This window comes from Marmota monax, unplaced genomic scaffold, assembly GCF_021218885.2.
Source record: "Marmota monax isolate L192 unplaced genomic scaffold, Marmota_monax_Labrador192_F-V1.1 WCK01_AAM20220418_F8-fsc00322, whole genome shotgun sequence".
Taxonomy (NCBI): domain Eukaryota; kingdom Metazoa; phylum Chordata; class Mammalia; order Rodentia; family Sciuridae; genus Marmota; species Marmota monax.
Genome location: NW_026692168.1, coordinates 174,443 through 200,883, shown reverse-complemented (window position 1 = coordinate 200,883; position 26,441 = coordinate 174,443). Strand labels below are relative to the sequence as shown.

The 26,441-nt window shown below is 44.2% G+C and overlaps 1 protein-coding gene across 1 annotated transcript in view; it reads left to right on the top strand.

Moving 5' to 3' along the window:
• The first annotated feature begins 1,429 nt into the window (after window positions 1-1,429).
• Window positions 1,430-26,441, top strand: part of Itgb3 (integrin subunit beta 3) — a 60,762-nt gene continuing 35,750 nt past the window's right edge. Inside the window, exons 1-2 of the mRNA XM_058572257.1 lie at window positions 1,430-1,690; window positions 18,187-18,272. Coding sequence (XP_058428240.1) covers window positions 1,600-1,690; window positions 18,187-18,272 — 177 coding nt within the window. The 5' untranslated portion in view covers window positions 1,430-1,599. The remainder of the gene's footprint in view (window positions 1,691-18,186; window positions 18,273-26,441) is intronic.

Genomic DNA, 26,441 nt, shown 5'->3' with positions numbered 1-26,441 from the left:
AACTAGGTGTTACCTGGATCTTGCTCCAGGACTTCAACAACACCCAATTGAAATGACTTCTGGCCTAGAGGCTCTTTGCAGCCAGAGGAAGTAGAAGGAGCTGGAGTCTCAAAGCACAGGTCAGAGTCCAGCTTCCTTTTGGTTGGTTGGCTCTTCCCCAGCTTCCTTGTAAATTGCTAGTGTCACTTCTGCTGGTGTGTATGCTACTAAGGTGTAAACTAGTGTTTGAGAGGTCCCAGGAGGAAATGCCCACCTTTGCAGAGGGTTGGGCTAGAAGAGGGAGGAGATCAGACTAGACTTCATGGAAGAGATGACATTTGAAATGTTTTGAAAGATAAGTGGAATTTTCCAAGTGGAAAAAGGAAGGAAAATCAGTCAGACAGAAAGGTATGGAAAGTTTGGAAATGAGAAGTATCTTCTTGGGCTACAGGTGGGAGATGGGTCAGGGGCAGCTGTCAGGCTACAGCATGCTCTAGAGCTAGAGAGGCTCAGGTCTTGTTTTTATTACCATCAGAGCTGCCTATTCTAGTAGGCTGCAGAGCCACTTTCTGATGGCCTTCTGCTTTCAGCTCTAGTATTTTACCCCTCTTGAACTTCTATAGGTTTCTAGCTGGGGGAAGATCCAAGGACCCTAGAGGAGGAATTGGGGTAAGGGATGGAAAGGGGAGTGAGCAGGTGGCTTTGAGGAAAATATAATAAAGCTTTAAAGACTACGAGTTAGAGTTTGTTGAAAATAAAATGACCGGGCTGGGGATGTGGCTCAAGCGGTAGCCCGCTCGCCTGGCATGCGTGCGGCCCGGGTTCGATCCTTAGCATCACATACAAACAAAGATGTTGTGTCTACAGAAAACTGAAAAATAAATATTAAAAAAATTCTCTCTCTCTCTCTCTCTTTAAAAAAAAAAGAAAGAAAATAAAATGACCGTGTCCTGAAACATTTATTAGACAACATATATATATATACACACACAATACGCATTTGTAGAGAGAAACACTTCATGGGCCCATTCCTGCTTACACGTCTTCAAGGCGCTTACACTCTACCAGAAAACCAAACTAACCCAAGGCGGGGAAAATCAGTGAATAATAAAGGATTGAACAGGTGCAGAAAAGTCATTCAACAGAAGTTTGGCAATTGAATGAATGAAAGCACGAATGAATGATACTTGAGATACTAAGAAAAAGCGCCCCAGGAATCCAGGTGACATTGCCCCGTGGGTGTCCCTGAGGAGGTGGGTCTAGAAATGTCCAGTGAGCGGCCACAGGCTCCTGGCCTTTCTGACATACCAAGAGTCCAGGCGCCGACCTCTGGGACCGGGATGCGCTCACGACCCGCTCCCGGCGCCGCCTCGCCTAGTTAGCTGACAGGCGGATCCTCGTGGGCGGAGGCGAGGCCTCCAGAGAAGAGCCGCGGTTTCCCACCGCCCTCTTTCAGGCTTAGGGTCCAGAAAAGGGCCCAAGGGGAGGAAGCGCGAGTCCGCGTCCCGCCCCGTTGCGTCCCACCCACCGCGTCCCCTCCCCTCTAGCTGCGGGAAAAGCAGCCGCGGACCTCGCGTTTAGCTGTGGGGTGGGCAGAGCGCGGCAGCGGCGGAGGACACCATGCAAGCGCGGCGGTGGCCGCGGCCCCGGCCGCTCTGGACAGCTCTGCTGGCGCTGGGGGCGCTGGCGGGCGTCGGCGTGGGCATCCGAGGTGAGTGAGGCACCAGCACCACTGGACGCAGATCTCGGGGTCCCGCACCAGTGTCTGATTTGCAGACCCGGGAGGGCGGGTCACGAGTTTCTGCAGTCTGAGTGCGCGGGGTCGTCGGATCCCGGAGCTGAGGACCTTCCTGGCCTGGTGATGGCAGGGCCGAGAGAGAGGTCCCTGGTGCTTGGGGGCCGGTCTTCAGCCAGTGGGGCGCCTTCCCTGGGCGGCCTCTGTATGTGCCGCGCGGGTTCGCATCTCTGAGCCCTGCGTTCAGCTGGAGTTGCGCACGTTGCGGTGGTAGCAATTCAGAAGTAGCGCAGGCTGGATGGGACTGTTCCCGCGTTGGTAGAGGGAAGAGCCTCTGCCAGAGTACGCGCGCACTGGCTTGCCAATTCCTCTTTCTCCGTGTAACCCCCCACCCCCACCCCGCCGCCCCGCGCCCCTACCAACTTTTTAAATTTAGCGGCACCCCCATGGGATGGTTTTGGAGCAGCATGAAGGCTCTGCTCCCTCCCGTGTCTCTGGGTGGCAGCAGTGCTGCTGATTCTGGTACAGACCTCCCACCCCAAAAGTCTCTAGGGTATGCGGAGAGGCGCTCCAGGGAGGCTCAGATCCCTGGCCTCGTTTCTTCTGCTGCTGCTCACACTATTAGCTGCCCCAGCAGTCAGCCTTGGCCTTGGTGTTGGGAGCCCTTGGTGATTTTGCTGAAGGTGGAGAAACCCTGGCTGGGTGAGCTGCGGCTTCCCCTACTGCAGAGGACACACAAGAGTGCACATATGTACTTCAAAATAATACAGTAGTACTCATAAACAAATTAGACCCTGCAGGTGGGAGTTTTTCTTTTCTTTTTTTAAAGGGGAAGGTTTATTAAATACATTTCAAATATAAACTATTCAAAAATATTTTGGTGACTGCCTTCAAAACTCTTCTATGTAGATGTAGACATATATAGATTCTGGATAGGACAAGGATGTTTCCCTGGACTTGAGGTGGTTCTGTGGCGGGGCATTTAAATTGTTACCGCTGAAGCTTCCATGTGACAGAGGTGATCTCTAGCTGTAGAGAACAGCCTGATGAACGTTGAACAGAAATCAGAATTTTCAGCATTCTGCCCTGGAGATGTTAGAGCCTAGGTCTGCTGCTGCTGGCTGTTGATGGGGAGAGATGGAGAAATCCACAGGTCACCTCACAATTGACTGTTTTCATGAACTTAAAACATTTTAAAATTTACTATTCTAAATTGTTAAACTGACACAGAATAAAATTGTGTATGTTTATGTACACTGTACATGTATATGATGTGGAATGATCCAATCAAGGTAATTAGCATTTCTTTGTGCTGGGAACCTTCCAACTCCTCTCTTAGTTATTTTGAGATATGGAATACATCTAAAACATTTTGCCATATTATTTTTATATCCACAGCTTTCTAAATTCACTTGTGAGTATAATCTTTATATTTTTAGAAGAAAATATAGTGAGGAGACATAAGATTGTGCCTAGCACAGAGTGTGGCTCAATGTTAGTGAAGATGAAGAGCATGTATCTTTTTTTTTTTTTTTTGTCTCTCCCTCCCTCTCTCCTAACTCATGTGGATCTGGCTCACACAGTTGTAATGATCCACACAGGACACTGCACATTCATACCTAAGTCTAAGCAGTGTTTAAGAGTAGGGACTCTAGAGACGGCCTTCCAGAGCATCAGTCCTCTGTAAAAGCAGTTTTTGTTATAGTTCCATCTTCTACCCCAGTGTTGGTGGAAGACATTATTAGATCCCTGGTGAAGCAGATGATGGGATGAGAGGAGGACAGTAGCGTTAGAACACACAGTATTGAAGGGATACAGAATGGGGTACAGAAAGTAGGGGTGGGAGTAGAACAGAGAGGCTGCTCAGAGTAAGAGATTCTGGTATGGGGAGAAAAGAGGCTCTAGGGGTAACACTGAGTTTTTTTTTTTTTTTTTTTTTTTTGAGTACTGGGGTTTGAACCCAGTGCCTCGTGCATGCTGGGCAGGCACTCTACCACTGAGCCTGGTTTCAGATTTTATCTGCAAAGATGATCTCTTTACATAAGAAATTCGATTCAGTGGCTTCCTCATATTTCCAGTTCTGTTCTAGCCTAATTAGTTCTGGGCTGGGGTGCTTATTTCTCTTTAAAATTTGTATCCTAGAAACTGTCCAACTGGAGCCCTCTGTAGGAATCCTCGGGGCCTGGAGAGACTTGGGAGAAAGGCTTGTTAGGTAGGGGAAGGGACAGCTATGGTTTAAGCAAGTGGGATGTAGGTTTAATTCTTGACTTTCCCTGATTGGCCATGTGACCTTAGATGAATTACTTAATCTCAAAGGTCCTCAGTTTCCTCATCTGTAAAGTAGAGAAAGCAATACTTCTATGGTTATGCAGAATAAATGTAGACAAAGGCACAAAATAAGTATTTAATAGATGGCAATACTGTTGTCATTATTATTCTTATCCATGGTATCTACCATGCATACATTGGAGGCAAAAGCTGTTGCGGTTTCATGCACAAGTGCAAAATGGGTTTCTAGCATGAGACTGATGGGGTCCCTTTTTCATAACTATTTGCCAGGGGGTCCCTCTTATTTCAACCCATTCCTCTTTGGTGGCATGGCATATTTTAGCTCCTCTAGTCCATCAAGAATGCATAGGTGAGGCCAGGGAGAGAGGTCCAGACACCTGCTTTATCCAGGAGCAAACTTCAAGTCTGTCTCTGGGAAGAGAGGAAGGTAGAAAGTGTTCACAAGACTTCAGTCTCAACGAGGAGAGGGACATGCCTATTTTGTTCAACATTGTGCGCAGTGCCTGGCCCACAGGCAGCGATATGAGTATCTAGGGAATGCTATGAAAAGACATCTAGAGGTGATGTGGTTCATTTTAAGAAACCCAATATTTAAATACTTTCATTCATTCATAAAATATCCTCTAGTGCTCCACTTGGACATTCTGGAGGTATTTGGTGTGTGTGTGTGTGTGTATGGCTGAGGATTGAACCCAGCGCCTTGTTGCATACTGAACACACACTGTACCAATGAGCTGTGTCCCCTGCGCGCTAAGATACGGTCAAGACCATAAGTTCTTTAACGTTTGGACCTCTGTACTAGTGCACGATTTGGACTTCTAATCAGAGGGTGCTGGAAACTCAGGGGACCCTGGGTGAAATGTCTGCCTTTTTCCCTCTTTTGGGGTGATCCCCGAAGAAGGCAGCATTCTTCTTTACTCCCCTCAGACTTGTGAGTGTGAGAGAAAGGTGAGAAGGGGTAGAGTTTTCCTGGGGCCATCCTAAGGTGACAGTGTGAGTGGGGGGACCTGGATATGACTCCAGAAGTTCCCGATAGAAATTCTTCCTGTACAGCTCCCCATCCCACTCAAGATCTCTGGTTATCATCCCCTCCCAGCCCCAGGAATCCTGCCCTTGTTGGCAGGAGTGGCCGGGAGACGTGCCCACAGGAACCACAACTCCTGAATCAGCAGACAGATAATTAACTGGGGGAGTGACTGGGCAGCTTCGGGGATAAATTGCTTGGCTTCCCCAGCCTGCTGCTTCACCCCATGCTGCGTCTTTCTTTTCCTGAACCTTGGTCCTCCCTGAGTGGCAAGAGCAGTGTGCCTGCTACAGTTCAGGTCACTAGTGGAAATGAGCAAGGAGCAGAGAAATGACACCGTCTACGGAAACCACCTGTTCTCTCTGTGAAAACTGCTGGCATTTATTGAAACTTGGGACTGTCCTGCAAAAAATGGTAAACTCTACCTTTCTCTCTATGCACACAGTATCCTCAGACACTGATTTTTTAAAAGACATTAGATTTATGAAGGTATTGTTTATATGCTGTAAAATCCACCCCCTCCCTTTTTTTTAGGTGTGCAGTTCTATGCATTTTGACAAATCCATGCGGTCGAGAAATTATCACCATAATCAAGATGCAGAATATTGTCATCACTAAAAAGTTTCTTCAGCTGCCCTATAATCAGTTTCCTATCTTCAACCTAGTCCCTGGCCATCACTGATCTGTTTCCTGTCCCTACAGTTGTGTTTTACAGAATGTTATTTAAATGAAATCAAAGAGTGTATAGCCTTTCAAGTCTGGCTTCTTTCACTTATTGTCATGTGTTTATGATTTATCCATGTTGTTGCACGTATAGGTAACTCTAGAGGTTACCCCAGGCTATTCCAGCTGCCTCAGGTGTTGGGACAGTTATCCCTAAATCAGTGGAGCTAGGCCCATGAAACCTTGGAGGTGCAGTTCAGCTTTCATTCTGTATATTTTCTAATTGGATAGTTGCATTTGGGCCATGATTAAGACCTTAGATTTTCCAGCTGCCAAATAATTAAAGATGAGAATTCTGCAGCAACAAACAGTATTATAATTCTTAGTCCTAACAGCAACAGATATTTTGTGGCCAAAGACAATATGTCATGATTCTTAGAGCCAAAAGTTGTAAAATAAACTTGGAACTATTTTACCTTTTTAAATATTTGACTGCATCTCCAAAGAAACAACCCACTGGAAGTCTTCCACAAAGAGCTCCTCCCTCCCTCCCTCTTTTCTCCCTTATATTTTATTTTTTTAAAGTTTATTTGTTCTTTTTAGTTATACATGACAGTAGAGTGTATTTTGACATATTATACATGGACTTTAACTTTCCATTCTTGTGGTTGTACATGATGTGGAGTTTCACTGGTCGTGTATGCATATATGAACACAGTAAAGTCGTGTCCAGTTCATTCTGCTGTCGTTTCTATTCCCATCCCCCTTCCCTTCACTTCATTCCCCTTTGTCTAATCCAATGAACTTCTGTTCTCCTCCCCCTTATTGTATGTTAGCATCTGCATATCAGAGAGAACATTCAGCTTTTTTTTTTGTATTGACTTAGCATGATAATCTCCATTTCCATCCATTTACCAGCAAATGTCATTATTTCATTCTTCTTTATGGCTGAGTAATATTCCATTGCATATATATATATATGCCACATTTTCTTTATGCATTCATCTGTTGAAGGGCACCTAGGTTGATTCCATAGCTTAGCTATTGTGAATTGAGCTTCTATAAACATTAATGTCACTGTCCCTCCCTGTTTTTTTTATTTCAGTAGTTTATTTTCTTTGTTTGGTTAGTGAAGACGTTCAAACACTCAAGGAGAGAAAGATGAAGTGACGCATGTGAATCCTTTTACCTTATTTATTTTATGTGGTGTCGAGGATCGAACCCAGTGCTTCCATGTGCTAGGCAAGTGCTCTTCCTCTGAGCCACAGCCGCAGCCCTGCATGGGAATCCTAAGAAAGTCAAATGAGGGAGAGTCAGCTTGCTAATTATAATTAACCAGATGGTGTGTTCCACTCAAACAGGTCCCCTTGCATGTGCCGTGCTCATGTGTGCATGCTTGTGCTCCTTTACCTAAACTTGTGTTCTATGCCACTTCCTTTTATATGGGGGAAAAAAACCAACAACCTCAGGAAAAAGAACTGTGAGTCTGGAATTTAAGAACCTATGTCTGATTCATGGCTCTGCAGGCCTTTTCATGAACTTGCTGGGTGACAAGTCATCTTCCCTCTAGGCCTCTGTCTTGGAGTCTCAGGGGCTGCAAAGCAAGTGAAGGAGGAGATAAAAGAGAGTCTTCGGTTTGTTCCTGTTCCTTCCTCTGACCAGAGCAGTTCCTTCTTCAACGGATTAGCAACTTGGAATTTCATGTTAAGAGTTTCTTTAGGGCACGGGGAGAGGAGTCCTGCATTAGAGAGGACTCCAGAAGTTTAGCAAAAGGCATATTCAGTAGTCACTTTAAAAGTCCCTGTAGTTACCCAAAATCTCTTTGCTAATGGGATTTTTGGGTAGCAGAAACCTAGGTCTGTGAGATCCACTGATGGTTCTAAATCCTTCCATTAGCCACCACACAGGATGGCTCCAGATTAGACCTTCCAACTTGGATCCTCCTGCTTCAGCCTCTCAGGAGCTTGTGCCACTGTCCCCAGCTCTACAGTATCATATTTCTGTCTGCCTCAGAAGTGTTGGACCAGCTCCTCTGAGTGGAGGGGAGCTTGGTGTCTTCCTCCTGGAGCTTCCAAAGTTGGGAACAGACCAGCCTCTGGGAGGTTCCTGAAGGCTGTGGAAGCAGGCTGTCAAAGTTTACTCTTCTTTTCTTTTTCATTCTTTTCTATCTGTTATTATTATCAAACAAGAATTGCATGTGTTTGTGATGCATGACATGTTTCGGAACATGTACACATCATGGAATGGCTAAATCAAGCTGCCTAACACATGCATTACCTCATGTACTTACCATTTATCTGTGCCGAGAACACTTCAAATCTGCTCTTTTAGGTAAATGAGCAGTTATTAACTCACGATGTTGCACAGTAGATTTCTTGAAGTATTCCTTCTGTTTAACTGAAATTTTGTATCCTTTGTCCAGAATCTTCCCATCCACCCTGTCCCCAAGAATTCATCCTCTTGTTCCAACCTAATTTTGGGTTCCAAGAGGCTATGGGGTTTGGATGCCAAAGGCACAGTAGAACACCTAGCAGACTCCGGGAGGGAGCCTGCACTAATGAATGGCAATGCAGAAAGGAGGCAGACCAGAGGTCATTTAAAACTAGCTTTAATTTTCTTTTAATTTACAAAAGTAATTCAGCTTGTTAAAAAAAAAAAGGCAGTACAGAAATATGATTCTGTAGAGCTGGGGACGGTGGCGCATGCCTGTAATCCTAGCTACCGGGAGGCTGAAGCAGGAGGACCCCAAGTTGGAAGCCAGCCTGGGCAGGGAGACAACAACTTAGTGAGACCCTTCACAAAAGATAAAAAGAGCTGGGCTGTAGCTCAGTGATACAGTGCTTGCCTCACATATGTGAGGCACTGGGTTCGATCCTTGGCACCACATAAAAATAAAATAAAGAAAAACACATAAAAAGATATTATGTCCAGGGGCTGGGGCTGGGGCTCAGAGGTAGCATACTTGCCTGGCATGTATGAGGCACTGGGTTCGATTCTCAACACCGCATACAAATAAATAAAAAATAAAGGTCTGTCAGCAACTAATATATATATATATATTGTGTCCATTTACAACTAAAAAAAGGAAGATATATAGTAATGTAGAAAATACAAGTTTCTCATTATCTCATTCTTACAAATAACAACTGTGATCCACAATAGGATCACTGACATTTAATAATATATTCTAGGCATCTTTTTTATGTCAGTATATGACTTTCCATTATTTATTCTAAGAGATATATAATTTTAGCCAGAGGCAGACTCTTACAGGGCTGTATCAGAATTCATTTAACCAACTTCCTGTTGGCAGTCATTGGAGTCATTCCCAATGACTATAGATGAAGTATTATTTGCTGTTATAGATAAAGTTGCAGGGATATAACCTTATTCATTTATTATGCACCTTAGTTTCAGTTTTTCTACAGATTGAACTACTTTAACTAAAGTTGCTGGGTCAAAAGGCATGGATATTTATTTATTTACTTATTTAGCAGTGCTGGGGGTTGAACCCAAGGCAAGTGCCCTACCACTGAGTCACACTTGCAGCCTATTTTTTTTTCCTCTGTTGCCCAGACTGGTCTTGAACTCCTGGGCTCGAGTAATCTTTCTACTTCGGCCTTCCGAGTAGCTTCTGAGTAACCTAGCAAGGGCATTTTAAATTTTAATGGATGTTGACAAATTGTCTTCTAAAACAGTCAAACCAGTTTGCCTTCCTCCCAAGACTGGCTGGCAGTTAGGGCTGGTGACAGGACTGCTGCCTGCTGTTCTTACTCATGAGACATGAGCTGGGGAGGAAGATCCCAGAGCTGGAAAGCTGGATGCCAAGGTCTCCTACAGGGTACTGCTGGGCTGGGCCTTAAACCGAGCTTGGTACGGTCTGCCTCTTTCATATTCCGCATGAGTCAGATGGGAGGTGGGGCTGGATAATAAAAATTTCCAGAACTCTGAAATGCAACATTTCAGATGTCAGTTATGCCATTAGGAAGAAATGACCCCTTGTGCATTGTGTAAGGGGGCTTGGACCTTGGGATGCTAGGCCTCCTAGAGTACCAGTCAACATGTTGATGTTTCTGGTGTTTGAAAGAATGCATACTTCAGGGGCCAACATTCAAGGTCATCTAATCCAACTTGGTTTATTTTATAGAAAAGCAGAAAGGAAATTCCTTAGAGGTAAAGGCGTTTCCCCTAGATCTCTTGGGCATTGTGTGGGATCTAGCCCTGAGGGCTCCTGTCTCCTGATTTCTTCCTTACATCCTGTCCTAGACAAGAATCCTCTCTTGTCTGACACTGAGGTGGAGAGGGGAGGATGGACATTCCTGGTGCAAGAAGTGACTAGAGTAAAGATAAGGGGGAGGGAACTGGACATTTTTTGAGCATCTACTATAAATTGCTCTTTCATACACATTACCTCATTTAATCCTAAGAACTCATGTGGCAAGCATTGTGCCCATATTTGGGAGCACAGAGTAAAGGAAACAACTGTTGAGGTCTCCAGACTTGGCTGATGTGGCAGGGTTAAACCTGATAAATATTACGGAGCAGTTACGAATTCTCTCTCTCTTTTTTTAATGTTTTACTTGCCGATGGACATTTATTTACTTAATTATTTATTTATTGCAGAATGCATTACAATTCTTTTTTAAAAATTTATTTATTTTTTAAAAATTTATTTATTTATATTTATATAACAATGGAATGCATTACAATTCTTATTACATATATAGAGCTCAATCTTTCATATCTCTGGTTTTTACATAGTACACTCACACCAGTTCGTGTCTTCATACATGTATTTTGGATAATAATGATCATCACATTCAACCATCATTAATTATCCCATGCCCCCTCCCTTCCCCTCCTACTCCTCTGCCCTATCTAGAGTTCCTCTATTCCTCCCAAGCTCCCCCTCCCTATCCCACTATGAATCAGCCTCCTTATATCAAAGAAAATATTCGGCATTTGTTTTTTTGGGGGGGATTGGCTAACTTCACTTAGCATTATCTTCTCTAACTCCATCCATTTACCTGCAAATGCCATGATTCTATTCTCTTTTATTGCTGAGTAATATTCCATTGTGTAATTTTTTTTCTTATATCCATTCATTTATTGAAGGGCCTCTAGCTTGGCTGATATGGCAGGGTTAAATCTGATAAATACTAGGGAAAAGTTACAGATTCTTTTTTTTTTAGTTGTCAATGGACCTTTTTTTTTAAAAAAAATTATTTACATGTGGTACTGAGAATCAAACCCAGTGTCTCACACATGCTAGGCAATCGCTGTATCACTGAACTATACAACCCCAGCCCCAGCAGTTACAAATTCTTAAACAGAGATGTGGCTGGGCCTCCCAGAGAGCAGCAGAGAGATTCAGGGACAAGCCTGGGATCATAGGGCCAGTGGGAAGGACACAGGTGGCTTTAGACCCCCTGGTCTCCTGCTGGTCTTCAAGCTTTTCCTGCTGTATCCTCCATGCCCATTGTTTAACCGCCCCTGCCTCATCCAGTTTCTCCAGGCTGCATGTTTATTTTATACCACAGCCATTGACAAGATGGGACTCTGCCCAAGGATGTAGTCTTTGGCACATGACTCTCTAATTAACCCCGTCAGAGGCGATAACTAGACATGATCTGGCTTCATTTATAAGGACAGGGCCTACTGGCTGAAGGGTCAGTGACAGGGGATGGCACAGTAGTCAAAACATTTTTGAGCCTTGTCCAAAGGGCATCCACTTGCTCAGGCCAAAGTCCTTCCTGTCCTTCCCTCATACCCCAAGTGGCCTCTTTCATCAAGTCCTTAGAACACGTCCAGCATCCGACCACTCCATCCACTCCACTACCATTCAAGTCCAGACTACTTCCATCTGTTGTCTGGATTATCTTAATAATGTCCTAATTGGTCTCTTTGCCTTCTGGCCTCCCTGCTGTCCGTCCTCCACTCAGCAGCCAGGCTGAGCTGTTTCTGCTCACTTCTGCTCAAATCCTTCTGGTGCCTCTCACTGAAGGACGTGTAGAGACTGAAGACCACCCGCGCTTCCCTGGTTTGTGGCTTCTAAGGGTTCCGATCCCTGCTTCTCCACCCTCCTCTCTTCCTTCTCCTCCTCTATTTCTTTTCCTGCTATTTTTTTCAAAAGGCTGAGGTCCACCCAGCACTGGGTTTGGGTTCTTTCTGGAGTGCTAGTCCCCTGGATCTTCCCACAGTTCATTCTTTAACCTCATTTTGGAATGTGAACTTGTTGGAGAGGCCTTCCTGATGCCTTCCCCTCCTTGCTTACTATTCATTTATCCTGCTTTATTTTCTTTAAACATTTGCCATTGTTTGAAATTATGATTTTTTTATTGTTATTTTTTTTTGGTATTTAATAAAAATTTGTTCTAATTAGTTATATATGACAGTAGTGCTGTGTATGTTTTTGTTAGCAATTTTCTCACAACATATAAGCCTCACAAGAATGAAGGCTTTGTTAGTTCATCAGTGTGCCTCCAGCGCCCAGGTGAGTCCCTGGTACAGGCAGGTGTCGCAGGGAATAAAAGAATCAGTGAATGCTGACACCACTGAGATATATTGGTAGAAAGGTATAAGGCTAAAGTAACCATTTTGCTGATTAAATATAGCAAAGTTTTCAGTCCAGGCTGACTTATTTCAGGGCACTACTTTTCAAAATTATGTCATACAATATTAAGGAAATGAAAATCCATTCTGCTAGGTTCTTAGGGATTTGGTAACAAAGTACCACAAATCGGATGTCTGAAAACAACAGAAATTTATTCTCTCTGGAGGATAGATATCTGAAATCAAGGTGTTAGCAAGGCCATGTTTTCTGAGACTCTGGGTAAAATCTTTCCTTGTCGGGGCTGGGGATGTGGCTCAAGTGGTAGCGCGCTCGTCTGGCATGCGTGCGGCCCGGGTTCGATCCTGAGCACCACATGCAAACAAAGATGTTGTGTTCGCCAAAAACTAAAAAAATAAATATTAAAATTCTCTCTCTCTCTCTGTCTCTTAAAAAAAAACTTTCCTTTTCTATTCATAGTTTCTGATGGTGGCTGCAATCATTGGTGTTCCTTAACTGCCGCCTGTAACTGTGCCTCTGTTGTCACATGCCACCATTCTCTCTGTCTCTGTTTTCACATGACATTTCTTTCATCTTATAAGGACATATTGGATTAGTGCCTACTTTAATGATCTCATTGATTATCTCTGCAAAGCCCCTATTTCTCAATTCTACACTGGGGATTAGGACATACATATCTTTGAGAGTTTAATTAAATCCATAACAATTTTAATACTGGTGGAGGCAAATTATCACAAATGTTTTCCAAAGTTAAATACCATATTTAATTGACTCTGATGCATTGCTTTTTTCCTGTGGTATTGGGGATCGAACCCAGGGCTCCGCACATGCTAGGCAAGTGCTTTACCACTGAGATGTGCACCTATTCCTATCTACCTATTCTTGAAAGGCCAGGCAGTTTTACCTTTTGATGGTCATGGGGTCTTTTTGTTGTTGTTGTTGTTGCTATACTCGGGATTGAATCTAGGGCCTCAAGCATCCTAGGCAAGCGCTGTATCACTGAACTACATCCCCAGTTCTGTTTACTTTATTTTGAGACAGGGTCTTGCTAAGTTGCTGAGGCTGACTTTGAATTTGCAACCCACCTGCCCCAGCCTCCCGAGCCCCTGGGATTACAGGTGTGTGCCACGGCACCTGGCTGCACTTTATTTTTTGAAAAGTTTAGAATCTCTGAAGCCCATAATCTTAAATTTGGTGAAATGTGGCAGTTTGGATTCCTTATGCTTTAGGCGATGCTTCCTGGAGCTTTTGCTCAGAGTACAGAGGTGTGCATTGCCTTGAATTCCACCTTCTTTCTCCTTCCCCCTTCCTTGGGTTACTGAGCTACTGCTACCTTTAAGAAAGGAACAAAAGTAGACTTCCTTTGAAATACGCTTTATAGAAACCACTTGTGCACACACAGGGCCGTTAACACGAGAAGTTTTGTTCTTCCATGAGTCACCCAGCCAGGTGACTGCAATGGAAGATCAGGTATTGAATCACCCAGGGTCCCCAGTGGACCTTACTGGGAATTGGCCAAAGGTCAGTGGCAGGGCTGAGGATCCAGGCCAGAATTCCTCTCCAACAGACAGTGAGAGAGATGTCCATAGACTGTGGACATCTAAACACTGCCCTCTAAACACTGTTCATTCTAACTTGGCCCTCTCCTGACGTCCCCTGACCTCATCAGGGTGGCCTGTTCTTGCATCCTGTTTGATGGGACACCATGTCCCCAAAATAGCCTCGTTGACGCATATGACTTCCACTGGTTCCAACTCCCTTCCTTGTTTCCTTTTTTTTCTCTATTTTTCCCACCCTTTGAATCTGCTCTGGTTCTGTGAACCAGGCTGATGTGCCAAACCACAGCCTTCGACTTCTACTTTCCAGGCAAGCATCTTGGCTGGCCTTGCCTACCTTTCCTATTGGCCTTCTTTTCTTGGCCGTCTCTCCTAGATTGGATTTTTGAATGCTGATATTCCTAACTCCATGTAGAAGCCAGATCTGATAGTTGGTCATTTGACCCGAGCCTGATACTTTCTGCTCCACGTTCTCACCCCTGCCCCCTCTGTTTGGGGCGTACTTGGCTTTGTGTCTAGTGTTCTATAAAATAGTATCTTCAAGGAAAAAATAAAATAAAAACATTCATTTGCCCTGAATAGCTTGAGACTAAGGATAAAAACAGCAACAATAAAAACAATGGCAACAGCATTTATTGAGCATTTTCTGTGTGCCAGCTGTTATGCTCAGCTATGTTCCAGGTTCTTTTAATTCTTACAACTATCTCATGAAGACCAGGCCCAGTCCAGCTTGTTTTCCTGCTCTGGCTAAACTGTCAGAGGAAAGAAGCTATAGCAGTTGTCCATCTTTTTCAATGACATTGTGATGAAGATCCCCACTTCTCTCGGAGGGCCATGTCTGGGCCCCAGAGGCTGAGCAGGAACACAGGCTTTTGGGAATGACTGAAAACGTAGGTTCAGACTCCTTGCTCATTGTTCAGTTTGGCAGGGTGGTCTCGGAGCAGCAGCTCCTTGAATCAGCACGGGCCCAGCTTGGAGACTTCTGATGTGAGTCAGTCACTTTGAACCACTGCATTCCAGGAACCTGCCCTAAGTGGCAGGACTTGGTTGGGGAGATCATGGAAGGCTCATTGGTTCTCATGAAATCAACCTGTGATTCATTAAAAACAAGGGATAAAGGGGAGTGGGTAACCATGACTGCAAGGCATGACTTCCTAAAGACCAAATCCCAGCAGCTCAGCTCCTCATCTGGGGTCAGGGACGACTCATACACTAGGAGGGGCCTGCTGTTTTTTATTTCACATCTGGCAAGGCTTTCTTTTGTGGCTATGAATCAAGGACTCATAGGGAAATGCTAACTTGAGAATGAATGGCTGGATAAATGGACAGACTGGGAAAAGTTTTCAAAAACAATCTGATAGTGCCCACGCTGCCCACGCTGCCCACGCTTCTCTTCTGCCTTTCGACTCTCTGCAGTTGCTTTGTGTTTCTCCTCGGGAACCTCCACGGCATTTATATCCAGAATTATTTCTTGGATGCCAGTCCTCATGGCAATTCCCAAAAGGGAGAGAGATACCTAAAATAGTTCAGGCGAGGCTCCTTTCTGAACTCTTCTGATAGAACAATAAAGAGGGGCTATGTCCACATCTGCCCGGGGAGAGAGCAACTGGGAGGCCCAGACATGGTCAGGCAGCCCCTGGCTGGGAGAAGCCTTGGGTTGCCTTGTTGGTTCTGAAGATTGAGATATCCTGACTATGGCTCTGGGAAGATTAGTTTCCTTTATTTTCCATTACAGCTTTTTGTCTGGCTGAAGGATACCCCACCTTAGAGGTGACCTTGATGTTTTAGGGCCAGGCCCGGAACCTATGACATAATTTCCACCCACAGTCCTATGTATACATGCTAAGATTGTAGTCAAGCAGAGGTAGGGCTCTAGAAGTTACTCATGGGCTTATAGCAGCATCCCTCTTGTTGAATTTTAGGATTAAGAAAGGCCCTTGAAGTTAGTTAGACTCAGGTTACGAAGAAACCTGGAGTTTCTAGGAGTTACTTCAAGGATTCCACATTTTGTGGAGAACAGTGAAGGTCTAAATTGAATGAGGGACCCATTTAGAATTCTATGAGTAATTTTGAGAAATGAATTCATTTGCTTAAAAACAAAACAAATAAAACTGATGTATATATATTTACTGAACATCTTTGAACAAGGACTGGGTCCTGTCTGGGCAGGCTAGGGCAGGCCTGAAGGGAACCTAAATATGTTGGGTGGCAGTGTCATTAAGATGAGAAAAATAATAATAATAATGTGGTAGTATTACTAGAGTTGAGAAAAACAAGGCTGAGAGGAGTTAAATGACTCACCTAAGGCCACACTATTAGCAGGTAACTCAGTATCACAGTCTTCTGATGGCCCATGCACCCTTCTGTTAGATCCCTTTGCCCCTAGTGAGGCCCTACAAATACTGATAAAGTGTAATTTTCTTCTTTTTCTCTCTATGTTGGGATTGAACCCAAGGCCTTGCACATTGTAAGCATTAGTGTAAATTTCAAAGAGTTAAATGTATAATTCTAATATAAATAGAAAATAAATGCATGTCAAGGATTTATTTAGCTTAATTAAAGAGAGGACCAATAAAATGTTAGGACTATTTGAAATGAAAATTCAAGGAAGAGAGATTAATACTTGGTCAGTCAAAGAAAGGTGGGAATGAATTATGGCTCATAGATTCAGAATTGGCCAGTGTTTACAAAGCAGTAAATCTTTCAAATTTTTTTTTTTAGTTGTAGATGGACACAATACCTTTGTTTTATTTATTTATCTTATATGGTGCTGAGGATGGAGCCCAGTGCCTCACACGTGCTAGGCAAGCGCTGTACCATTGAGCTACAAACCCAGCCCTACAAAGCTGTAAATCCTACTGTTTGAAGGTTACCTTTTCTACTAGACAGAAATTATTTGCATTTTTGTTGGATAAGAATCATACAGGTTGTTTCTCATAAAAAATCATTTACATTGTCATTGGATACCCGCTACTCTTACAAGAGTTGTAGAGTGTCCTAATCAATAGAAATCAAACAAAAGATAGAAAATAAATCACACAAAAGGTAGAAAAATCAAATATCCTTAACCTCAGCGGGTCATTTTCTGAATGTATTTTTGTCCAGGTGTTGGGATGAAAGGAACTCAGTCACACTATAATAAAATAGATTGGGACATTTTGTCTGGGAGAAGTTTTGGGGATATTGGAAAAGTACTCACTGAGGACAATTTCCCCCAAACACAGACTTGCTGGTCTTTACAGCTGGGGGCAAAGTAGGCCTTTAGAAACCTGGATAATGAAACTGTCAGGATAACTGAATGGATCTTTCTTCGTTCTAGGGAGGAATGGGTCTTCCTCATTCTGTGTCTTATACTGGAAAAGGCCTCCCTGGGGTCCCCGCAAGAAGAGGGGTTTAGTTGGCTGAGGCCAGGGAGGCTGAGCTGAGGAGCAGGGAGCGTGGCAGCTTCTGCACAAGCAGATGCCTGGGTTTTGCTTCCTGGCTGGGTTTCTCAGGGATATTTTCGTGCCCTTGCTGTCCCCACTCCTCACCCCCATCCCCAGCTACTACTGGATTTCTCAGTAACATCATTTACCCTGAGGTCAGAAACATCTGGTCTGGTGGTCTCCACCCTGATCTTCTTGCCTTTTCCTCTTACCAGGCGAGGACAGCCTGCCAGGGGCTTCACTCTGATTACCAGGGTGAGGGGAAGTAACTTGTTTGAGGCCATACTGGAGGGCTCTGTGGGTGTGCCTTGGGAGACTGCAGGTTTCAAACTGGAGTTTTTAAAATGGAGTTGCTTAGGCTGAGGCCTAAGGCCATCCTAACAGGAAGCTTAAGAAGTTTTCAGATTTGCTTTCCTCTAGCAGGCCAATGAGACACTGCCACTAAAGTCACCCTGCCCTCCCTGTTCCCACCATACTTAGGCTATGCTTAATGTTAGTGCCTCTGGGATGCTCTGTGCTGTGGCTGTGAATATCACTTGGGTAATTGAAGAGGACACTTGCCACTTTGTTTTATTTATTTATTTTATATGGTGCTGAGGATGGAGCCCTTGTATTTTCATTTGCACAATGTAGGCATCAAGCCAGTTGTTCATTAAAGCCTTTCCATCAGTTGTGATCAGACACTTGGGCCCATGTCTCAGCCACATCCCATCACTTGTTATCCCTGTGACCTCATCAGCTGAGGGTGGAGATGAGTTTCTCCGAAGTCTTTATTCTCTTTCTTCCTTATCAATAGCCTGTTTGGTAAAAGCCTGTGAAATGATTAAGGTGTGTGCACTTGAGGGCTGTGAACCTGGGTATTTGGGAAAGTTGGGAGGGATAGGGCAGGCTGGTTACTTCATTGAGCCAAATCAGGTACTAATGCCCTTATCTCTGTGTTGCAGGACCCAACATCTGCGCCACAAGAGGCGTGAGCTCCTGCCAGCAATGTCTGGCTGTGAGTCCTGTGTGTGCCTGGTGCTCTGATGAGGTGAGGAACAGACACTGTACCTTGTTTTCCCTGACATAGACACAGACTCCTTAGGTTATCTCCTTTCTCCTAAATGCATAGCAAGACCCTTCTGAGCAAGACTGGGGTGAAGCCTTCCCACTGATGGATGTTGAAGAGCCATTACAGGAACATGGCTGGGAGTGCCACCCAGAGTCTCCTGGAATGCCCCCACCCAGCCAGTTCTGCTGAGCCTCTAGCTTGGCTGTAACCATTGCTACCCTTTATCACCCTTTGCTTGCCTTTCGTTGGGGTGGGATATTCCAGGAAAGAGGGGCCTCATGTCCCAAAGGAGGGACAAAGGGGTATAGATATGGAGGGGTAGCTGTTTTCTTTCTTCTAGAACTTCAAAAAGGCAAATAGAAGAGGAATCTTGCTCATATGTGGGGCATTTGGTTAGAGGCCCTTTCCTCTTCTTCCCCTCTCTGATGGCCTCTTTTTCTTCTTTCCCTCCTTTCTTCCCTCTCCTAGGTGTCAATGAGAGAAGGAGCTGGGCCCATTGGTGAGGATGGGAGGGTGATGGGAAAGGGTTAGCTGTGTCTATGAAGAGGGTTTGTTGTGTCTGGGGCCCTAGGGAATGAGTGTGTCTGAGCAAATGCTATGTTTGTGGCTGGCTTGGGAATTTGGAGCTGGCTAGGCTGGGGGTGGGGAGAGGTAGACCTGGCTGGAGAGATTCCCAGCCATTACAGAGTCTGAGGCTGAGTCACTGGCCACTGGCAGGTGGTTACCTGAGCTCCTGGCCTGGCTGCTACTCAGCTACCAGAGGGAGGCATCCTCTGTCACTCGGGATGTCCCTGCCCTCTATAGTTTTAAGATTGCTCTAACTGGGCCTTTCATTCCCCCTGTCTACTTCTCTTCCTGATTCACTGATTTTCCTAAAAAGGCAACCTCCCATGCAGGCTGCGGGGGAGGGGAGCTGGGAGGCTGTGTTTATCCCCAAGAGGAGGCTGCCAGAGCCCAGAGGCCAGCTCAACATGCTGCTTTGGCCTCTGTGCCATCAGGCACGGGAACTGCTTCCCGAGGCAGCTGCCCAACATCTGGGCCACATTGACTTCTTTTAGTAAATGAAACATTCCCTGGGGCTGGGAGTGGGAGGTGTGTGGGGAGGGTGAGTCCTTCTCCTCCACCCCCTCAGGTGCCCCTCCCCTCTGGGCAGAACTGGCTGCCCAAGTGTTGAGGTGGCTTCTTCCCTTCTCATCTGCCCTCTCCTCCTTCCTCCGGTCACCATCATGAATGAAGCTTTTTTAATAAGAAAGTGGGAGCTAATGCAGGTGTCTGGTTTGGATTGGGTGGCCTAAAACTGGTAGAGCAGAGGAGGACTGGGGTAGAAGCCCTAGTGTCCCTCATTTCCTCCTTCTCCTTCCTTCCTTTTCAGTCCAACACAAAAGAAAAGGCAGGCAGCTCTGCCCCAGAAAGTCTAGGGGAAAAAAAAAGGAAACATTCTTGGAAAGTCTGTCCCATACCCTTTTCTTCCCATTTTTCACTCTTCTTGATCTTCCCAGGGTTGAGGTCTGACCAGGTGCCACCTTCAGAACAAGTAACCAGATTTCAGAGATGCAAATATGGAATATTTATGGGTGACCATGGTGACCTCTGAGGCAGGCTGGGTGAAGTCAGGGGCAGGGGAAGGGGTGTGTGCAGGGTAGGATCAAAGTATGAGGTTGGGCCAGCCCAGGAATAGGAAATGGGAACAGCTAAGAATGGAGAAAACTAATGAGGATGGAATATAAATGGAAGCAGAGGAGCACAAAGCTTTAGTGAATGACTACAGCAAAGGGTGGAGGACCCCAGTGTGATGCAAAAATGTGTCAGCCAGGGAGGAAAGAGATGGGAATCCAGACTGTAACCCTTGCCTGGGTCTTCCCCTGCACAGCCAAAGATGGGCTGAGGGTGTAGCTTGGTGCTTCTGCGCCCCATGCCTTGACTGTTCCGAGCCATGCTGGCAGTGCCTGGAAAAACAACTGGTTGGGCTCTGCTTTCCCTTGGTCCTTAGAGGACAGCAGCTCTTGGGTGTGTAGCGAGTGCTTGACTGGGTAATAGGAAAACATAGCCAACGTGCTTGAGAGTGCTGTTTTGGGCCCATCTGCATAGGGTGTGTTCTTGGAGGGTTGGGGTTGGGGTGGTGTGCTCTCCCTAGTGGTACATCTAGCAAAAGGCCAGCTTCATGCAGAAATTCATCTTGTCATTTTGGTCCCAATGGCACCATGCCGGTGCCTACACCTTTCCAAACTCACCTGGTGGTGAAAATTGCCTGAGGTGTTTGTTAAAAATAAAGGTTTGTGGGATGGACCCTGGACCTATTGCATCAGAATGGGTTGTCATGGTAGCAAGTTGGACAAACATTGCTCATCAGAAGAACTGATTGTTGATCAAGGAGAATGGAGGCAGAATTGAGGTTTCCAGTCAAATACAGAACACCCAATTAAATATGGATTAAATAGCAAATAATTGTTAGTATTAGTATGTCCCAAATATCTGCTAAATTTGGCAACCCTAAGGTGGAGGTGAAAGGAAAGCGAGGAACCAGGAGATGGGCGAGTGACAAATGAAAGTTGTCAGTGTTGTCAATAAAGGCCATCTCTCCATAGATGGAGAGAGACAAAACAGGCTTGGGATATGGGGCTTTTATGGAGTAGGCTCAGGGATTAGAGCCAAGAGGTTAAGGGTAGAGTTGGTATGAGGGAGTGGTGAGTTTTCTCAGAAAGGCCCTTGGGTGGGAAAGCAACATTTTTCTTAAAATGGCAGCTGTCACTTAAGATGGCCATCCATCTTAAAGCAAGGACTTTACAGGAGGAAATACTAGCGCTTGCTATGTAGGCCTGAGTGCATGCTGGGAGGTGGACCAGCTCCCTCTTAATCTGACATCCAGGGGTGAAAGAAGAAGGTTAGGTTTGGGTCTAGAAAAATAGAAGACTCCAGTAGGACTTCCTTCTTATTTTCCTCTCTGCAGCTATGGAAAGGCATGGGCCACTCTTTATGGTTCTTTTTAGTTACAAACACAATTTTGTTCTCACTTCTTTGCTGTTCTTTCTTTCTGCTTATTTTTAACCTGGAGGATAAATGTCCATCTTGAGAGTTTTGCTTCAACTTGTTATTATAAAAAACATCAACAATGACGGGATAAAATTAAGAGTTCTTTCCTTGTAAACAAGGAAGTATGAATACCCACAACTATAAAGTTCAATGTCTTCCTTCTCCTCTCCTTCTTTTTCTTCTCTCTGTACATCTCTGCATGTTCAAGTGATTTCTTGTTTTTGCCAGATGAACCAGTCAAGATGACAATGTTAATTTATTTGGATTGGAGATGTTTTTGTAGTTCCCTGGAGTGAAGGAAAGTACTAGGGCATGTTGCCCCTTGCTTTTCTCTAAGGAGAATATGCAAAAACAGTACTAGTTACAATGGAAATTGTAGAAAAGAGTCACCTTCTATTCAATTTTACTTGTTTGAACCATATCCAAAGGATTTGAGGGTATTTGACTTATACTGAGGTATTTGTATTCTGAAAGCCTTTCATGCTCACAAAATTATTTTATCCCCTGACCAAATCCTGTGTGATATACAGCATAATAATTATTCATGCTGTACTTTCCCAATTTCCAAAACAGGATTAATGGGGAATAGTACCAAAAGCACGTGTCACTTCCCAGGAAAGGAAGGTAATTCAGCAGCTCACAGAGCACATGGGGCCACACCTCCCACCTCTGTGCTCAGCATCTTCCCTGGGTCCTGTCCATTTTTGCCCTTTTTGTATAAAATTCGGTTTCACTGGAAACTGCAACTTTCATATCTGCCTTCTTTCTAGTCTTCTCTCCAAGTAACCTGGAGACATCCCTTCTACCATCTCTGCCTGGATATTCAGGAAGGGAATGTTGCTCAAGGGTGTTGAGGTCACTGCTCTGGTGTCCTCCAGGGACAGGAGGCTCTCAGGGAGAGCGGGGTTGATGAGCAGGCCTCTGATGTCAAGGGGCGGGAGGGAGGGTAAGAAACCATTTTTGTTTTTCCGTGTTTATTTTTCTAAGGAAATTCATACTAAATTTTAAGGACCTCAGCATGTCTTTGCACTTGAGGTCCTCTTCTAATTAGGACCGCCATAGTAGAAAATGGGAGTAAGAGAACCTCCCTCAAGAACATTCTCTTCCTTCATTTGAAGCAGCTTGAAGACATTTGATGGCTTGCAGTTCTCATTCAGTTCTCTGCTCTCCCCACCCCCAGATCTTTCCTCCAGCATCTGCCTTGTCCTGGAAGGGATCAGCTTCCTTGGTATCTTGGTGATCCACTCATTGCCTTTTTGGGAAGGTTTTCTCAGGGCTTTGTGGGGAGCTGCAATCAGAAATAAGGGTAGGGTGTTTTTTGTTTTTTTTTTTTTGTGTGTGTGTTTTGTTTTTGTAAGAAAGAGACTATTTCCTGAGAGAGAAGGGTTGGGAGAGAGGTTTTCACAGGTTTCACAGATGGGTTTTCAGCCCATCTGAGTGGTTGGGTTGGAGAGGTAGAGGGACAGGGACTTTGAGCATCGGGAGGTGTGGGCTGCTGACTCTTGAGCATGGTGGTTTTCTGAGGCTCCGTTCCACTCCTGGCATACGGCCACCAGATCACATGAGCAGACCAAGGAGGAAGGACATTACCCATTCTTCCCTATATCTCACACATCCCTGTTTTGCATCCTGCTCCCTACCTGGGGCATTCTCTGGTGTGGGCTCCTCCTTCGACCATCTCTTCCACACCCCTACTGCTCTGCCTTGATCCCCATTCTATACAGAATTAAATAAAGTTTTTTTTATGAAGATAACTAGACATTTAGTTGGCAACTCAGTTGTGCCCCTTCCTAGCTCTGCAACTTTGGGCTTGTTGCTTAGCCTCATATTTCTTACTTGTAAGATTGGGTTCCTCATTTGAGAAGCCTCCAGGTCGCAGGTTCCTCATTTGTAAAATTATATATAATAGTTCCAGCATTACAGAATCATCAGGGGGATTGCAATAATCTATGTAAAGTGCTCATCACAGTACCTGCGTAAGTGCTCAGTAAATGTTAACTGCTTGGTCTCTAGACATTAGTAACTCCATTTTGGTTCTAGGACTCCATCTTAACCTGAAACTGAAACTTACAAGCTGCCAAGAAAAAGAAACTAAGATACCCTGTTCCCATAACCTTTCTCCCTTCCAAGGGTCCCTGAATAGAAAAATCTATTGTTACCCAGCCACCTGCACCCAAGGTCAATTCTAGCTTGCTCTTATTCCATGTTTAAAAAAGTTATATAAACCTCCATTCAAGTGACTGGCTGCTGTGCCTTACAGAAGGGCAGCCTGGCAGATATTCTCCGTCAACAAACTGTTGCTTGAACTCAGAGCTGTGTCTCTTGTGGATATTAGCGCCAGCTACCTTAACATTAACGCTAGCTCTTCTGGGATATTGGTATGGGGTATCCACCTGATTTTTAGAAGTGGTTGTGAGGGGTAGGTAGGAGACCCAGAAGGCCTATACATTGTGAAATAGGTCCAGGTTGTTGGATTCTGGTAGAGAGAAGGGACATCAAGATTTTCATCCAGGAAGCAGGATTTATTAGTGCTGGCATTGGCCCAGCAGATTTGAATCCAAAGTCTGAGCCCGGAATGCAACAGGGCCTTATAGATCCTGTTAATTTTCCCTTTGCATGTTAGCCCCTTTGTCTCCCCTGTATGTATCGTTCATACTTTTGGATTGGGTGTTCTATACTATAGGGTTGCAACCGAGTTGCGACAGGAGTTGTGCAGGTGCACATGGATACCGATGGTGCCATGTTGCCTTCTGTCTTTTCCAGAAGGGCTATTATCACACAGCGATGGGTTTACTAGTTTTCTGGTAGGTCCCTTTGAGCTGGCAAGGAGACTTCATGGACATATGCCCACACAGTGCTGGATAAAGGGACTGAAAAATTGTCTACCTTCTCTATTGAATAGGTGAGGAAACTGAGGCTCAAAGTGACTTATCTGAGGTCTCATGGTCAACTCGTGGTAGACCTAAGACGGAGCCTGCTTCCTGGTTTTTGGTGGTCTTTCTAGTATAGCGTGTCCTCCATTCAATACTTAGGTGTAAATGCACCCAGGGCCCCACAGGGCAATGAGATATAAATGTGGGTTTCTGGACTTTGTTTTTATCTATTGTTAAGAGTCAGCTGAGTTCCCATAGGAGTCACCTGTGGGGGAACTTGAGAACAGCTTCTTAGTTCTGCTAATGCCATTTGCGCTAGGATGGGTCCAGGTCTTGCTTGACCATGTGGCTTCCCTTGGAAGCATCAGGGATGTCTCCTATCTCCAATGACCCTCCTATTCACAGCAAGTGCACTGATTGGCTTTTCATTCTCCAGTGGTCTCAATAATCTCCCTGATCAGGAGGTTATGTGGCCCAGAGTTGCAAAGCTCTTTAGAGAAGTTCCCTGTTCCCTGGATTTCAGACTGACTCAGAGGGTAAGAGCGAAATATTAGTTTTTTTGGCCATTTTAATTTAACTTTAAGTTTTGATCATAAACATCCAGCAAAGTCAGTTTCACCTTAAATTAAGAGTACTGGGCTTTAGCTGAAGTCTGGCTTACTTTGGAGTCATTCTGATATATAGTAAGATGGGAGGCAGAGCCTTATCTCAGGTAAGGCTAAGATTTATAAATCTTAGGTAAAGTGTTCTATTATTGAACTGATCTTTGTTTTTAAATATCATTTTATAAAGTTTACATATATTGTTGCTTGATGTCACATGAATACTAACTAATACAATATGATATTACATTTAAATTGTACCCAGTTTATAGAACTTTATATTAATCTTATTGATCCAGGTCCAGTTATAGAACATTAAGTGATATAAATAAATCTCCAATATGTTATTTTTATAAGCCTAAAATTACCATGCAACCTTTTGGAGAACAGCAGCTTGATATAATTTTTTTAAAGCTTCTATCTTAAAGACTTATATACCTGGAAAATATGAACACATTTAATACACAAAGAAGAGTAATAGTACCACAATTACACTGATGTTTTATATTAATCAAGTTTAGCTCTTAAAGAAATAACATATTACAATATTGTAAAATAACAGTTGTTGTTTAACCATAGTTGTATACACAGACTTGCTTTAGCACTTACTTACACCTAGATAGCCAATGTACACAGACCTTCTTTATCACTTGCTTAAACCCTCTTATTTACTTAATAGACTCTCTTATCCAGAAACACATTTTCCTTCTATTAAATCCATACCTAGAACCTTCTAATTTCTCTTTCCCATCTGTTAACTCCTTCTTTATTTACATTTTGAAACAATCCTTGTAAATTTCTGAATTTAGGCAAATTATTCCATTTTAATAAAGAGATATTTTGTTATTTGCAGCACACAATTAATCACATCTGCTGACCATTTCATGAAAACATGAACAATGTTTAGGTATATAGAATTATACTGTTGTATGGATGGACAAGGCAAGGCATCTAAGATAGCACTGAAAACAGGGAAACAGTTTTATTTGGTTGCAGCCAGATTCAGAGCACACTGCTTCTGTTGTAATCAATTAATCCCCTGAACCCCAAGTTTAGGTAGTTTCAGAATTTTGTACCCAACATGTAAGGGGAGGGGCTCAGAAGTTCAGAGTCTGCAGAAGTTCACAAAAAGCAGTTTTTTGTTGTTCTGGGCAAGTTAACTTTTCAAGGATACTTGGGAGGGGGAGAGCTTTTTCTTCCCTTTCTTTCCTCCCCCTGCCAGCTGTTACCATGGAGCCCAGTTGGTAACTTCCTTATCTTAGAAATGTAGCCATCTCTGGGAAGCCCCAGCTCAAGGCCAGAGGTCTTGTTCACATATTTTGTGAAAAACTAGTAAGGGGGGTGTCTAGCTTTTGGAGTGCTGATTTTTTCAGCCAGTAGCCAAGTAAAACAGGGCAATATGAAAAGAGGAAGTTTATCTACATTAAACTCTTTTGTAGAGATTTTTTTGCTGAAAGTCCTAAAATCAGCCATGGTGAAGATTTCTGGAGAAGGTCAGTTAAGACTTTTCTGTGGGCCTGGTAGAGAGGGGGAAGACCGGAAGGCAGCTCAGTGGATCTGAGAATGAGGAAGGAGTGATGTAAACGAATAGGATTTTCCCTAGCAAGGAAAACTTGAGCAGTAGAACAGGATGGGAGTGAATA